Raw genomic sequence first — 17,737 nt, 5'->3', positions numbered from 1 at the left:
CCTTTAAAAAAAATAATAAAAATAATTTTTTTTAATGTTCTCCAGAAAACAGGTTTGCTCTGCTGCCAAAGTCTTGGTTGCCCTTACGCCAAAGATCAGCGACTTTCTACCAAAGTCTTTACAGAGAAACGGCAGGAACAAATGAACGTAGGTGCCACCATGAGAGCAGAGTGGCGTGGCCCCAGGACATGGAACCGCTTCCGACAGACAAGCCAATCACAAGGTGGCTAAAGACTGATTTGTTACGCCTTATGGATGCTGATCCACTCTTCTGCTGTTCGTTATGCACAAGGACATATTCTCTTTGACACTGTGTGACAGACTGGACCAGGGTCTACTCCGAATTAGAAACAGATGTGACAGTCTGAAAGTGCCTGTGGTCCTGTTGCACGGTGAGGTCGGGAGAAGGCGTGCATCATGGGATACGTGTGTGTTATAGGACATAAGCAGGGCAGCAGAGAGACTGAACTCAGATCTTAGAACGTTTCAGATCTTAGAACAAAAGTCGGAGTACTAAAGAGACATAAGTTGTAGACAGGGAGAAAAAGAGAGGGAGGGAGAGAGAGAGAGAGAGAGAGAGAGGGAGGAAGACAGAGGGAGGGAAGGAGGGAGAATGGCTGTCTGATGTTGGACCGCACTGCTGCAGACCGGGCGAAGGATGGAGGAGTTCTCCAAACATCTGCACCTCATCAGTACCAGACAAGCATAATTTGACCTTGGCATCAGGCAGAAAAGGGGGCAGGCTCTGCGTGAGAAGCCCACCCTCGCGTTCAGCACCCTCTCTGAAAGAGAAACAGCGCCTCCTGCGTGTAGCATTACGCAGGAACAATCATTTGGTAATATGCTCTTTAAGAGTCTGATCCACAATTAGTCCTTATCGACCATTCTGCACATACTGCAATGCATTACCGGATCTCAGTCTGACCTCAGACCAGCTCTGTCTCTGTTAGTTACTAATTTGAGCAGAGGTTATCAGTGTTGTTATGGTTAGTGTCACAGAGGCTAGGCCGGGTGTTGAAATCACTTTAACGAGTTCCAAATATCATCATAAATATTTTGTTAAATGCCTCGTCTGCAAGAGATTTCTGACATTTGGATATAATTTGTATACCATCACTGTAATTATATATATATATATAATTTTTTTTTTCTGGGGCAAGTGGTGAATTTTGGAAAACTCATAAAGCTTTTTGTATTTCAGTGTGGAATCTGGGGTAATTATATATTCTTAACGTAATGACATCATCCTTAAAATGTACCCCCGACCCTCCCACCCACACTTAACATCGTGACAACACTGCCAAATTAAAAGACTCTCAGAGCAGACTGACGCGCAGAGTGAACGACCGTCTCCTGATGGCTAAACAGGGCAGCGAATGACGAGGCTGGAGACACCCGAGCCGCAGAGGTGTTTATGTTAAAGCAAGGAAAACATAAACAACAATTGTGTGGCAGAATCTTTTTTCCCCTTCCTGAGGGAGTTGTATTGCTTTTGAGCTGTGGGTTCAGGAAGAACTAGAGGAGACAAGTAGAATGGTGAGTTTGAGAGGAAACGCAGGGGCATTGTAGCTTTTCCACAGATGACCAGTGGTTGGAAGGAGGTCTAGATCTCTGTGTGTGTGTGTGATGTGCACCACCTGTCTACATTTGGTGTGTATATGTGTTTGTCAAAGTATTTGTTTGCATGCACCATTTGTAATTGCGTCAGTGTGTGTGTGTTTGTATTTGTCTTTGCTGGTGCATTGGTGAATGTCTGTGTATTCATCAGCGTGTGTGTATGTGTGTGGTGAATGTCTAATGTTTTTGTTTGGGGTAAAAACAGCTGCCTGAGTGGTGAATGGGGCAATAGGCCTGGTTTTCAGCCCCAAAGCAAGCCTCAAGTTCCGTCTTATCCCTCTCTCACGGCGGGGGCGTGGGGGGGGGGGAACAGGGTCAGCAGGATTTTTCCACTGATCTCATACTTCTACTGAAAGCAGAAAAATCATTCTGAGCCACACGTCTGAGAGCAGAACAGGCAGAGCGTAAAGCCGTGTGTTACTAATCAGCGATTTACAGGGAAGTTTGCTGAAAAGCTGGAGGGACTCGGGCAGCTGGCAGCTACATGTCCGGGGGGGGTGAATGTGCATGTGCACTGGGCAGAGGCGGGGGACGTCACGGACACAACGCCGGGACCCCATGAGCCAGTCAGACGTAATAGTCCTGAACAAGACGTTAAACGACGGTGCCGGGACACTCGTGGAAACGGAGGCAGCGTGGCTTTTCAAGGGCAGTCAGGGTTAGGGAGCTATAAACACAAGAAAGAACATCCAGACTCCAACAGCACGGTCAGAAGACCTCTTAAAAGGAGGTTCCAGTAGACAGGCTAATCCAAGAGAGAGTGCTCACACTGCTGTGGAGAGAGCGTAGAGACCCACTCAGCAAGGCTCTTTTTAGTTCCAGTTGTTCGCAGGACAGAAGATAACATAAACTGTCAGAGGCAAGTCTCCAGAGAAGGGGGAAAAACAAACCATAAACTGTTGACTCACCACAGGCCAGTATAAACCGCTCAGCGGGGTGGCTGGATGTGCCGCCTGCACCCTGCATGTCAGCTGCGCAGGGACAGCGTATACAAGTACACAGAATATATACATTACCAAGTAAACACGATGTGTAATGTATGAGCCACAGCAGGCCTTCTTGGGTGGTTGTGGACAGGCTGTGAACATGAGGTTGAGGCATGCTGGGAACGAACCTGGGAACAGAGCGAAAAGAAAAAGGAAAGACCATTGTTTTGTCTTCTGGTAAAATTCAGTGGAATGGAATGAGCTTTATTGCTTGGTTCACGGGAACTCAAATATACTGTATGATCCAAATTGCCAGTGATGTTCCTGTGAAATGAATGGAGAAAGAAATTCCTAAGAACTGCACAGTTGAGTTCAAAAATCTAATACAATATTACTGAGCTGGATCGAACATGAAATTATTAACGAAAATGATTTTCACATTTATCCGATGTTGACATAAGATCAGGCCCAATTTTACTACATAATTGACAACATTCATGAGCCTTCATGAGTCTTCTGTCCAGACGGGCCGGTGTGGGGCTCTTTCCTCACCTCCTGGCCCCCTGCTCACTTCATGCATGACCACAGTGCAGCTGGTCACACGGAGAAGCACGAAGACAAAGGGTTTGGTACAGTCCAGCTATCATAGGGGATGATGGCACACCGTGTGTAACGAAGTCTTGGGGTTTAGGCTTTTCCAAACACCTTACGTTGCCAACAACAGACTTCATTCCTGCGCATTTCTGTCATTAACAACTCAAGATTGAAGCGTCTCTGGACTGATTGTACACAAGGATCTGCCAAACACTCTCCATCTGTCGAGCTTCAGGATGATGAATCTGTCTGCAGCTGTTTGCTACAAAGATATTTAACAGAGCAAGATGGCCAAATTAGACATATTATTTTCATACTCAATAAGCAAGTGATGACTTTCTTTTAGAATAAGTATTGAATTATTCTTCTTTAGAATTCATGAATCGAGGAGCCAATGCTGGTTTGGTAAAAACTCCCAAATCTGTGCCACATTAAAGTGCTGAAATTGAGTTGGCGTGTTTAGATCAAATGGAACTGTCTCTGTGACTTTTTTATGTATGTAACTAGAGAAATGGGTATATGAGAACTTCACAAAGAAACATCGATATTTCTACAAAAATAAAACGAGGTTATTGGACACAAGGTCAGTCACATCACCTAACTGTATTTGAGCTATTCCAGGGAATTAATTCCAGGTTACAATGGTGTTTTAAAGAAATTACGTTCATGCGTTTGCATGGCTGTGATCACATTTACACATGCGACCTACACGCTTTCACCCAGCAGTAAGCATGTGCTGAAAAGTTGAAAAGGAGTAACAGGTACATCAGGGGATGTGGCGTAGTCTGTGCGGTGGATGATCGCAACAGCAGCCGCGTTCACACAAGAGGGCGACAACACACACCTGAATCAGGCAAAAATATTTAAAGGTGAAGGATTTTTTTTTTTGGCTCAAGTAAATGCAGACACTTGTCTAGGTTTTTCGCCAAAGTGTTTTCTCTCATGTTAAAAATAAAGTTATTTATTTTCAAGATTGACCGAGAGGTGTTGGGGCAGCGATGCTTTAGAAGTCTGGAAATGTTCTTATTTCCGAAAATAGCTGTGGGAGAATAAAGGTGGTGGTGAGCGTACTCCACAGCAGGCAAAGGAACAGTGAGAGACATTCTCCATCACAGGTGGGTTATGTCCTAGCAAGACAGGGAGGGAGACACAGGTGTTCTGATAACTCTGGCAGGTGGAGCTTTTTCAGTCACTGGCACTGGAAATGCTGTAGATGCTTAACCACTTTGGAAGAAGGAGCAGACCTGTGTCTGGATCTGGGTACAGCAGACGCCAGCATCTTATTTGCCCCCAGATCATCCGCAACACCTCCTCACCTTCCTGCCCCCAGTTCAGATGCAACACTTCAGATTCAAGGATTTTGACTTAGCCGCAATTTTGCAAACTTCCTGTGGGATTTGGGGAGTCTTGTGTTTTTTTTTTTGTTGTTTTTTTTTTCCCAGAGTTAGGGCCAAGGCTCATTAAACTGGAGTGTGATTACTGGAGAGTAATGGAAAAAGGTACTGCATTAGCTCATAAACTGTGAGTGCTTAACAAACACCTGTGGCATGCTGTTGGTGTGTGTGTGTGTGTGTGTGTGTGTGTGTGTGTGTGTGAGAAAGAGAGAGGAGTTGAAGAGAACTGTGGGAGGAGTGCATACAGATGGAAAGAGAGAGAGAGACAAAAACAGAGTGGAAAAAAAGAAAAAGTGAGTGAGAGAAGGGGGTGGGGGGAATCAAATACGGCAAAGAGTCCCGCCAGTCATTACGATGGCACTCTCTGAGGACACATTTAGAGCTGTAATCAAGCGCCGCACTTCAAAGACTCACAGCTAATCCAAGACAGACCTGCACTCGCACTCGCACCCTACCAGGAAAAATCTGGGTCACAATCCCCGGGTTCAGTACTAGGGCTCCCTGCAGATGCAAGGCCCAACGTCACGGTTGGACTTTTCCTGAGAAGTGTCTCATCATTGCCAAGGAGAGACAACAATGCCAGCAAAAATCAAATGAACACAACAGTACAAGTTTGTTTTTTCTGACTCCTTAACGACTTTCAGCAGAAACATTAAACTGTCCAGTTGAAACGGGAGTTGAGGAACACGGTTGGAGAGAGACTCCTCTGGCAGCGAGCCGGCACATTTGAGCTGCATGTTTTGACTTTGCTGTGTTGACTCCTGTCCAGTATTAATGACTGATCTGCGATGTTTATTGGGACTCATTAGGGAGAACCACAGGAAGCAGGAGCAGCACGGTGCCAAGTAGCTTTAATATAAAGACTCCAGGGAAAGCGGACCTCTTCCGGACAGGAACTCGGCTCTGATCAAATGTCCCACCCAACCCCAGCACTTCAGTCCAGCAGCTCCACCCTGTCTCTGGACAAACATACACAAGCAAGTGGACATCTGTAAAGCTGCTTTGTGACAACATCTGCTGTTTTTGTTTGTTTGTTTTTTTTAAATACACGAACAGCAGCAATGCATATTTGCTGCCCCCTAGCGGAATGCTGTAAAAGTGAATCTAAAAGCCAAGAAAAAAATGTGTGTGTGTGTGTGTGTGTGTGTGTGTGTGTGCGCGCGCGCGCGCGCGCTGGGGGTGGGTCGTGGTTCCTTTTTTGTCTCTGCCATTTGCTTTTCCTTTTTGTCTAGTTTCCAGTCCAACTCTTTTTCTGTTGCTTCTAACAAACGACAAAAGACATGCTGTGTGGATGAGTTCGAGGGATTGCGGGACAGGCTGGCGCCTATGACGAAGATTTTTAAAAAGATTAATTGTTCAGTATTACACACCATCAAATCAGTCAAATTTGTAATATTACACACCATCAAATCGGTCAAATTACTATCTTGAAAATTAATATATTACCCCGCTTTAATCATTTGTTTCAAATGCTTCTACTTTATATTTCCTCAAGTAAACACTTGTATAAGTAAGACAATGAAAAAATGACAGTGAGACCAGTTTTATTACTGGTCAGCACAGATTAAACTAATGATTTCTTGATCCATGGACAGAACAAACCATGTGGGTTAACGCTGAGTCCTCATTTCGGAAGCCATATGTGTAGAAAACGCTCCCATATGTGAATTCCGTAGATATAACTAATAACTATTAACATAATATGCTATATAGACTGCATTTTTAGTATGGAAGGTTGTCAGGTAGTACTCGAAAAGTCTCAAATCTCTCATCTTTGCATCTCCGATTGTTCTTAAACTGGATTTCCTTCAATTAAAGAACATTAAAAACCCAAGGACTAAAGACTAATGGTGTTTGAGTACGTCAAAACCTAAAATCTGGTGGGAGGTGACTGACCTGGAGAAGCTTCTCATTACAGCCGATGGTTTTAAGAATAAAATCTCATGTATATATTCTGTTCTGTCTCATTCATGTTCATTAACTCAGTGTGAGAGGAAGACCTTTGCTGTGCATTTGATGACAGAACGTAAAATAACATGTTTTGTTATTTTGAAATGATATTCACTCAATTATTGGGAAATTATTAGGTAAAAGTTTTAATTTGTCACAAGTTGCTAAGTTTATATCATTTAAATTCCAGATAGGATGTTGTGCTAAATCAGAAACAGGAATACCTTCTTGGGGTTATAACCTATTTGGCAAAAAAAAAAAAGACTTTATTGTTGTGGATTTCTTCAGATACCCCATCTTTTAACACAGATCGCTAATATATTCCCACTGGAAAAACTGACTTGAAGGAATGTACTTTTTTATTGTAAGTGCTGTTAGTATTATTATGCTATCATACATAATATTATTAGTATTATTTTTGTTGTCATCATTACCACCTTCTTTGGTGACTCCTGCTAATCTCAGTATGATTCATGTTATTCTGCATTTGAATGTACTATTTTATGTAACCCTTCTGTATGTTTACTAACTCAATTTCTTTCAGTTTTTTACTCGTTTTTATTTTTATCTATTTGCTTATTTGTTTAAAATATAAAAAAAATTATTTATATATAAGATATAAAATATAAAAACAACATTATTTAAAACACTATCTGTTTCTAATTCTCCCTCTATGAAGCAATACAGATAGTAGACCTGTGAACTGGAGGTTAACCAAACTCACAGCGGCACTGGACGGCCTGCAGAGAGCTAAACGTGAGATGTCAAAGTGCACGAAACAAAGACCCAGCTGATACAAACGAAAGCGGACATGTTTGTGCTGTGATTTTAACCTCATATTCATCTCCCTTAGTACACATCAGTACGTAACACTAAAAACACAGTGGTTTCTAGACGCCGCATGAGAGGCTGAGTTGCGTTTAAATCATGTCATCGGAACTGCAGACAGACAGACAAGTAGACCACCCTCAGGGTGCAGGGTGTGCGAGACAGTGGCGCTACACGGCAGTGCTGCTCGAGTGATCCCACTGGTCGCTCTGTGACTGAACGGCGTGGAGGTAAACACTGCTGACAGCGATCTGGGAGAGACGCCGAGCACCGTCGGAGAAGGCCCAGCACGTGGAGACGGACCGGAACTCACATTCTCTCCCTTGGCTCTGGCACGTTAAACCCAGGCCGTTAAGCCTGTGTTTGTTTCAGTGCAACTTGCGTGACACATTGCACTTCACTGTCATGCCTTCACAGCCCCCTCAAATGATCTGATCTTAGCTCCCATATTTGTATATGTAATTTATTCAGAAATTAGTCCCAGTCAGGGTAAATTGACCATAAAACTGTTTGGATAAGGTAGTTTTACGACATGTTTATTTGTGATATATGTGTATGCAAAACAGTTTCCAGTCTGCTTTTCTTGCTTTATGGTCTTTCACGTAAATAATATAATTATTGAATTAATAATTACTTAGTTATTAATTACCACACTATAGCATTTTAAAGGTGGAATATATTAGACTACAGAATTAAAATATCACTGAGAAGCTCCATGTTAATGAACATTAACATAGCTGTAGCATTCCTAGCACTGAGCCTACTAGCAGAATTACACATGTACACCCCAGACCTGTACTTGCCTGTATTAGTAACTGTACACACCCCAGACCTGTACTTGCCTGTATTAGTAACTGTACACACCCCAGACCTGTACTTGCCTGTATTAGTAACTGTACACACCCCAGACCTGTACTTGTCTGTATTAGTAACTGTACACACTCCAGACGTGTACTTGCCTGTATTAGTAACTGTACACACTCCAGACGTGTACTTGCCTGTATTAGTAACTGTACACACTCCAGACGTGTACTTGCCTGTATTAGTAACTGTACACACCCCAGACCTGTACTTGTCTGTATTAGTAACTGTACACACCCCAGACCTGTACTTGCCTGTATTAGTAACTGTACACACCCCAGACCTGTACTTGTCTGTATTAGTAACTGTACACACCCCAGACCTGTACTTGCCTGTATTAGTAACTGTACACACCCCAGACGTGTACTTGTCTGTATTAGTAACTGTACACACCCCAGACCTGTACTTGTCTGTATTAGTAACTGTACACACCCCAGACCTGTACTTGTCTGTATTAGTAACTGTACACACCCCAGACCTGTACTTGCCTGTATTAGTAACTGTACACACTCCAGACGTGTACTTGTCTGTATTAGTAACTGTACACACTCCAGATGTGTACTTGTCTGTATTAGTAACTGTACACACCCGACCTGTACTTGCCTGTATTAGTAACTGTACACACTCCAGATGTGTACTTGTCTGTATTAGTAACTGTACACACCCCAGACCTGTACTTGCCTGTATTAGTAACTGTACACACCCCAGACCTGTACTTGCCTGTATTAGTAACTGTACACACCCCAGACCTGTACTTGTCTGTATTAGTAACTGTACACACCCCAGACCTGTACTTGTCTGTATTAGTAACTGTACACACCCCAGACCTGTACTTGCCTGTATTAGTAACTGTACACACCCCAGACCTGTACTTGTCTGTATTAGTAACTGTACACACCCCAGACCTGTACTTGTCTGTATTAGTAACTGTACACACTCCAGATGTGTACTTGTCTGTATTAGTAACTGTACACACTCCAGACGTGTACTTGTCTGTATTAGTAACTGTACACACCCCAGACCTGTACTTGCCTGTATTAGTAACTGTACACACTCCAGACGTGTACTTGCCTGTATTAGTAACTGTACACACTCCAGACGTGTACTTGTCTGTATTAGTAACTGTACACACCCCAGACCTGTACTTGCCTGTATTAGTAACTGTACACACTCCAGACGTGTACTTGCCTGTATTAGTAACTGTACACACTCCAGACGTGTACTTGTCTGTATTAGTAACTGTACACACTCCAGATGTGTACTTGTCTGTATTAGTAACTGTACACACCCCAGACCTGTACTTGTCTGTATTAGTAACTGTACACACCCCAGACCTGTACTTGCCTGTATTAGTAACTGTACACACCCCAGCCCTGTACTTGCCTGTATTAGTAACTGTACACACTCCAGACGTGTACTTGTCTGTATTAGTAACTGTACACACTCCAGATGTGTACTTGTCTGTATTAGTAACTGTACACACCCGACCTGTACTTGCCTGTATTAGTAACTGTACACACTCCAGACGTGTACTTGTCTGTATTAGTAACTGTACACACTCCAGACGTGTACTTGTCTGTATTAGTAACTGTACACACTCCAGACGTGTACTTGTCTGTATTAGTAACTGTACACACCCCAGACCTGTACTTGCCTGTATTAGTAACTGTACACACCCCAGACCTGTACTTGCCTGTATTAGTAACTGTACACACTCCAGACGTGTACTTGTCTGTATTAGTAACTGTACACACTCCAGATGTGTACTTGTCTGTATTAGTAACTGTACACACCCGACCTGTACTTGCCTGTATTAGTAACTGTACACACTCCAGACGTGTACTTGTCTGTATTAGTAACTGTACACACTCCAGATGTGTACTTGCCTGTATTAGTAACTGTACACACTCCAGACGTGTACTTGCCTGTATTAGTAACTGTACACACTCCAGACGTGTACTTGTCTGTATTAGTAACTGTACACACCCCAGACCTGTACTTGCTTGTATTAGTAACTGTACACACTCCAGACGTGTACTTGTCTGTATTAGTAAAGGTGCATTTTCGAGGGGCTACACCCACATGGTCTCAGGCGTCTCTTGTTGAGACGTTGGGTGGTCGCCTCTGGTCATCGGTGAGCCAGCAGCTGTTATCATCCCAGATGGACCACCTGCGTATATCCCACTCAAACCCATGAACAGCAGTGGCAGCTGACTGAGAGCAGCCAAAGGTGAGGGTCACTCAACTCAAACGTTAGCACACACACAAATATTTACCCCCAGCAAGTGCATGTGTAACGCTGGGGTCTGGACTGAGGCAGCTTTCAAAACAAAGCGCGTATATGAGAGAGGGAATGTTTATTTTACACTTATTACACTGTGAATAAAAAAGTTAAATGTATAAAATCAGAATTTTCTTATACAAAATATACTCTGTAAGGCAGAATATTTAATTTACAGTTCTATTATTAGGTATTTACCTAAAATACGCACCCCATTTACAAAACTATTCCCAAGCAGCAATGCTCCTTCATTCAAAATGGCAGCTGTAACGTACGTGCAGGGACGAGGCGAGAGGCAGAATGGAGATGCAGGAGGTTTTTTCTAAATGTGGGAAACTGAACAAGGCAGGCAAATAAAACAGCGACATATGAACAGGGAAAACCAAAACAAGGACTGGAATTAAGGAACAGACGAGGGGCGGTGAAAAAGAAACCAAGAAACGGAACACCAGGAAGCAAAGAAAAACAGGCGCGACAGGGAAACCATGGAAACAGGGACACCAGGAGGGTGGCCAGCCGTGACAGCAGTTAAATACTAGGTGGAGTAAATACCTCTAAATACACCTGTGAACCTATAAATAATAAATACTACTTGTGTAATAAATTCTAAAACTGCTAGATTCCTTAGTTCTGCAAAGGTTTGGCATAAATGATCAACAAACATTCCATGAACTACTATAAATTATGCCAAGTTGCTTTTTAAGCAACTCTAGATCTTTTCTAGTCATATAAAAATGACATGCTGTGAGACACGACCAGCCTTCATGGCAGCAGAGCATTTCTGGGTTGTTTCTGTCATGAGCTTGCACCCGCACGCCTGCAGAGTGCAACGTTTAGTCCTCATCGTTGCCGCAGGAGCAGCTGGAGGTGTAGGAGCTGTCAACCAAGTGCGGTCCAGTCATTAATATATAGCTCTCAGCATGTATTACGTGTTTTTGTTTGTTTGTTTGTTTTCCGTGTGCTGATAACGTACCGAAGAGGGTTAAAATGTGCAGAAAACAACCCCACAGAACCTTTCAGAGGCTTCTGTGTAATCCAGTTCACACGTTTGATTCTGTCGGGTCACCTGACGTCAAAGAAGTGCAGGGCCGTCCTGGTCTCCAGCGCGGCAACCTGCTCTATCTGCAGCATGCAGATGGTTGTGATTCCGTGCATGCGCCACGCTGCCTTCAGCGTGTTCCTCTCGTCCAAAACCTGAGATAGACCATCCCTCCCACATCACTCCCCCACTCTGGTCAACACAAAGTCATACTGACCTGCGTGATTGTGAATGAATAGATCTCGAACTGAATCAAGCTCCCATATGATCTGTTTAAAATACAACTCAAACAGAAAAAAACAAAAACAAAAAACAAGCACAAGGAGGTGCTAGTAGAAACAAGAAACTTATAATGGTAAGGAGACTAGGACATATCCCACATGAATGAGGCATGGGTAAAAAACTGTTGCACCCCCCCATATTTACACCAGAGGTCGTTCTCTGATAGCAGTGATCATCATGGGTGTAAGTTTACTGGTCAACATCAGAAGCTCTCTCCTTTCATTTCAGTTGTAATGATCCTAATTTGAGCAATGTAACATCACGCATAACAGCCAAGTAAATATTTACCACTGAATTTAACCAGAAAGGTAGGACATATGAGGTAACCTACTATGTGGCATAGTGTCAGGTTACATAAGAACAAGGCAAGATCATTTACCTGTGAATGACAAGAAAACACCTAATGAAAAACTTCCAAAGAAAACCATGCTTTTGCTACATAAATCTGGTGATTTTGCAGTCTTAAAAGAATTTAAATCTGATCATTTATTCTTAGTCGCTCACCCTACAAGTGCTGAGCAGATGTGCGAATTTCCTCACCACATCACAAGTGCCTCATGAAGCTGGCTGAGAGCCTTGAGCATGTGGTCATCAGAGTAAAGATTCAAAATCGAAAAAGCCCACCTATGTGCCATTCCATTGTTGCGATACCTTCACTGTGCAACCTTTGACTGGCACTGAGCTGTACAGGGATTTAAAAAGGACCAGCATGCATATAAAACCGCCTTTCATGTTTACTGCATGGTGCTTCAGATGCGATATTTCTCTGTCTTTGACAGGAAATTGAATCCATTACAGTAGTTTTTCCCCCAGCACATCCTGACTGGATGGGATCATTAAAGAAAAAAACAAACAAACAAAAAAAAAAAACAAAACACCAAATGAGTTAAATTAAGTGGGGTCACTGGCTGTTTGTACAGTGACCCCAGGAAAAGGTTGCAAAGCTCGCATGATACAGAGCTCTTCTATATGAGATCTTTTTGAAGAATTACAGGTGGCTGCATGAACTAGAACAAAACTCCAACTTCATACTCACTGCTGCAGAGTATATAAACTGAATCCATCCATAGTAAACTGCTTCTTGGGAGTGCGCGCGCGCGCGCGCACGCACACACACACACACAATTATTTTGTTGTTACTAAACAGCTAATTAAATTAATCTTCTATTAAAGCTATTAATTTGAATACACTTAATTTCTCTCAACAATACTTTCTGTAATATTACCATTTTTGAATCTTTATCAGTTTGAATCAAGTTGGTTACTGCTCCAAGGGAAATTCAGCACACCAATCGTGGCCACTGCATGTTCACAGCAAGCAACAGGAAAGAACGTGAACATCAATGGACAAAGCAAATCCTTATTTTAATAACAAAAATAATCAAGGAGAAATGTACAATTATCGACTCCAAATAAATGCAAATAAAAATAAATAGAAAATTAATTACAGATAAGGCATAACTTACAATTTCCTTAAAAAGGGGTAATCAAAAAAAAAAAAAAAAGAATGTGGATTTTTGCTCTTTATGGATCATAAATGCAAAGCTTGCTAGATACAGATGACACCCAAGATACTGGCCCATAAATTTACCACTCAGTTATTCATCATTAATCTTTTATTTATAACAAATATGAACATTTTCCCTGAGGAAATTAAACCACTTGATCTTAGTAGTAGTAGATGTAATAATAATAATAATAATAATAATGAATCCAAAGCTTTTAAGTATGTTTAAACGGTCATGTATAATGAAGTGTATAAACAGACAGACAGACAGAAGTCACAGAAGGTGCGTAAAGCAGAGTGTAAAGCATCCTAATGTTGTCTCCAAACTGGACACACCACACAGGTGCTGTTTTAGGGCTGCAAATGTGCCCCAGAACAGGTTGGAGGTGTGGGGGGGGGGGGGGTGAACGCCACTAAACTGAGGACAAGCACCAAGTCTTCGAGCGCTTCTATTCATGTATGTTCTTACTACTCAAACACCTCAGCCTGACTAGCCCAGGTCAGAAAAGGGCCGAGCTGGGAGAGCATGCGATTCACCTCTGATAATGTGTACCTTTGTCAGAGAGCTGCGCATGTCAGCATTACAGCTAACTACATTGGTGGAGCAAAATAGATATGATTTCCCCCCCCCGCTTTAAGGTGCAAGATAGTAAAATAGGGCAATATGGTGAGTCCCATAGCCCTCCTAGGTGCCTGAAAGGTGCCGGAACTAATCACTTCAAACTGCCCCAAGGAGACATAATTATTTTAAATACAAATGTAAAAACTTTAGCAACAGCAAAAAACAAAACAAACAAAACAAAAAATAAAAATTTAAACATTTGCCTCACCCCAATAGCAACGCGCACATGCACGTTGTCCCATCGTATCCCTCATGTGTCTGCTCTCCTTAAGGGTGGGACACGATGGGACACCAGTCGAACATGTGGAGGTTCTGCACATACTGTAGTGAAGTCACTCATCTTGCCCGGGCATCATCACGTTAATACATCACTGAGCGAGTTTTGCGAGAATGCCCCACACACTGCACCAAGAACACCGACTAACAGGTCTGTGACAATCAGAGCAGTGGAGCTCGCAAATGTACACAGACGAATCTGATCATTTATAATATGAAACAGTACCAAATAATAACAAGGAGGAAAGAGGGAGGAAAAGATAAAAAAAAAAAGCATGTAGGAGCCCTTATTCACAGAGAGCCAAAGCAACATCAAGGCCCTGTAAGCACAATAGACGTGAGGCTCGACAGCAGACTGAGCAAGCATAAATGACTTTCAGACATGAGGGAGGCAAAGCTCTAGTAGTCAAATTTAAAATAGTTTAATTATGGTTGCTGATGACATTGAGTGGGTTTTTCAGCACATACATATAGATCCTTCAACTTATTCAATATATATATATTTTTTAAGTCCTTTACGTTATGATGTCCATGCAACTCTGTCCCTGTCAAATTTGTACTTATGTGAAATCCCCTCACATTAACTAGTTTTAAGATTTGCTGAGCAAATTGAGAGCAAAGGATGTCATGTTTAAAAAGAGATCATTTTGGTACACAACTCTGAAGAAATGGTCAAAAAGGAACAACCCAAACAGATTGCATTAGTGTAAGATTTGCCCCCACATACTTTCAAATATCACCTTTATTATTCAACACGTTCAGGTATTTTAGTTAAAAGGTCATGGCCTGTTAGACTAGAAAGAAACAAAGGGTGTCGGCCTTCATGGCAGGCAGAGAAGCCTTGTGCCAGACTGCTCTGTGCTGAAGATTAAGCCCATCACTTACTCTGGAAACACTAAAAACTTCACAGACTTTGGATCTTCTGCGATGAAACACAGAAGTCAAACAGGATTTGAGAGTCGTACTTCACATGTCTGATTTACACATGATGCACGGGAGATCTGAATAAAACGCTGCATGTTGGCAGGTGGGTTGAACACATATGAAATCACAGAATAAGAATCAGGCCTGAGGTAGCCGCTATTTAGCCTGCGCCACTCAAACTGAATCCACCTTCTCCTTCTGATGGAATCTATTTCAAATACAACTCAAATCACTTTTCATTTAAGCCACAAGTCAAATCCTTCTCCAACATCCACACTGCCTCAGCACGAGGGACTTTCGTCTTTTTGGGTTACGACATATTTGCCAACAGCTTTTCTTAAAAGAGACGGCCAAACATGGTCAATGGAGCAGAGGTCAGATCAGGTCAGAGGTCACTGCAATAGTTCTATAGCCTTAGGATTGTTGCTTCATGGAAACTGAAGGCTACATGAGGTCACCTAGTGAGCCCGGGACACATGTTCATATGCACACATGAGCCTGGGACACGTCTTTGGACCAATCAGTGCTGCTCATTTAGACCACCTGCCCTTTACCCAGAGTACAGACGGGCCGTCACTCAGACCCAAACTCTTTTCTTTGTTACTATGTTCTGTTCTTCCATGGGAAGAAATATAAGACAGAAAGGATGTTGCAAGTTTACAGGTTTGTTTTTTCTGTAAAAACTGTAACGCCGGGGTGGTTAGGGTGTGGCTGGCGGCCCATGCAGAGCTCCTTTGACATGCAGCCTTATGCGACCATGCCAAATTAGCTTGAATATATTTGTACGCAGACCAGGTCCGTGGAATAAATGGCGAAACCAGTGGGAAATGTACCTGGTAAAAATGAGAGTGGCAAGAAAACACTGAAGCAGCACAAAAACCCCCCCAAACTAAACAAACTTTTGAAATCTTTGAAAGATTTAAATCTTTTTCAGTTTCCTTATAAAGGTGTCTCTCGCCCACTAACCAGAATGTCTTTATAGTGACAGTATATTTTTCCCCCTCTACAATGGTTGACACTAGTATAAAATAAGAGTGGTTGTAGGAGGTGCTAGGAGGTGGACATGATTTGGTAGGAGCCGTTTTCTGGTGGGGGAGGGGGTTTGGCTTCGGTGATGGTTGTGGGTTTGGGAGGCCAGTCGGGGTCCACACTTAGTTCTTGGGCCAGATGCATGTAACGCGCTTTGGGAACCTTCCTCTGTCCACAGCATAGGCAGGACACGTGCTTGGAGCCCAACAACTCTATTCCTCTCTACACACACACACACACGGAAAAACAAAGAGGAAGAAAACAGGAAAAGAGGAAAAGATTTAATTTCAGCTTCTTTTCATTTCAAATTATATTTCAAACCCGAGATCCAACGGTGACCCAAAAAGGAAACACACTGCACAATACACCGCAATTTCTAAACCAACCAGACTCAAAAAAGGGTTCCAGGGCTACACAGTAAAACCAAACAAGACAGAGACAATAAACCCTTCATCCAAGCAATTTTTAGACTCAGGATAGAAACACATCTGGATCAGGACTGCACACACACACACACACACAGTCAGTTCACAGACAACGCTTTTGGGATGCATACGCTGGTTGTTTATTGTAGTCACTACACAGGGGTATTAAGACTAAGGAAAGAAAGAGTGGTAACCTCCCACAGCGTGACTTACAGGTAGTGTCCACTAGGTGGCGCCCAAGTAGCGACCAGAGAAACAAGTTTGCGCATGCACAAGTGAAAACGTTAAAAAAAAAAAATTGTCACATGGAGTGAGCAGAAGAGTGTGGGGAGCAGAGAGTGAGTGACTGACTACATCGACAGATAGATACATATGGATTGACTAGGTCGACACAGACAAAGAAAACAAGTGCTAGAGAGACAGACACAGAGAGATGGATTGACACAGAGTGAGATAGAGAGTAGAGTGCACACGAGAGACAGAGACAGAGAGAGAGAAGGACTGAAGGGAGTGAGAAAACAATGGTGAACAGAAGTGTCAGATTTCCCAACCTGTGGTGGCGGGGTGGCAGGCTGGAGACCACAGCTGCCCTGCTTGTCTCGGCTGAACACAAGCTTCCATAAGACGACGTCAAGGACGAAGGTCTAAGGAAAAGTGCATCGGTGCGGACAGAACGGAGACAGCCACGAATCACATCACTCTCACGAGACTCAATTGTCAAGACTCAATTGCAGTTTCATTCAAGTAGCAAACTACATAAGATGCCTATTAAGAGGGAAGTGATTTCAGGTTGCGTGTTAGTCACGGAGAGGGAGAGGGAGAGGGAGAGAGCGAGCGAGAGAGAGAGAGAGGATATCAAGAAGCCAGTAAACAGGCAACAGTTCATTTGTGATGAGAAATATAGGATCATTAGAAACTTAAGTGGTATAATGCGTAATGATTCGATTGTTTGTTGTGGTCTGGTCCATCACTCTGATTGGGTGAAACACAGGGGCGTCGACCGAGACGGTAGCAAGCGGCTCATTGACTAAAGGGGTTTGAGAGGAGGAAGCTCACTAAGCCACTAAGAGCAGCACGACACCACTACAAAGCTGATAGACAGCAGCTGTCAATCGCAGTGGAGGTTCCAGCCCACTGGCAGCGATGCCGAGACCTGCGACAGGGGGTGGGGTGTTGGGGGCT

General features: G+C 42.9%; 1 protein-coding gene across 2 annotated transcripts in view; it reads right to left on the bottom strand.

Moving 5' to 3' along the window:
• Nucleotides 1-13,118: 13,118 nt before the first annotated feature.
• The window catches only part of atp13a3 (ATPase 13A3), a 28,527-nt gene continuing 23,908 nt past the window's right edge, over nt 13,119-17,737 (bottom strand). The window contains exons 33-34 of one of the 2 annotated variants that reach the window (XM_027027378.2): nt 17,107-17,199; nt 13,119-16,352 (exon numbers count right to left, since the gene is read on the bottom strand). In XM_027027378.2, the coding sequence (XP_026883179.2) occupies nt 16,152-16,352; nt 17,107-17,199 (294 nt within the window). In that variant the 3' untranslated portion in view covers nt 13,119-16,151. The remainder of the gene's footprint in view (nt 16,353-17,106; nt 17,200-17,737) is intronic. The other variant, XM_027027379.2, reaches the window with a different exon arrangement.

The sequence above is a fragment of the Electrophorus electricus genome, chromosome 26 (genome assembly GCF_013358815.1).
Source record: "Electrophorus electricus isolate fEleEle1 chromosome 26, fEleEle1.pri, whole genome shotgun sequence".
Classification (NCBI taxonomy): Eukaryota; Metazoa; Chordata; class Actinopteri; order Gymnotiformes; family Gymnotidae; genus Electrophorus; species Electrophorus electricus.
This window is presented reverse-complemented; position numbering and strand designations above follow the sequence as displayed.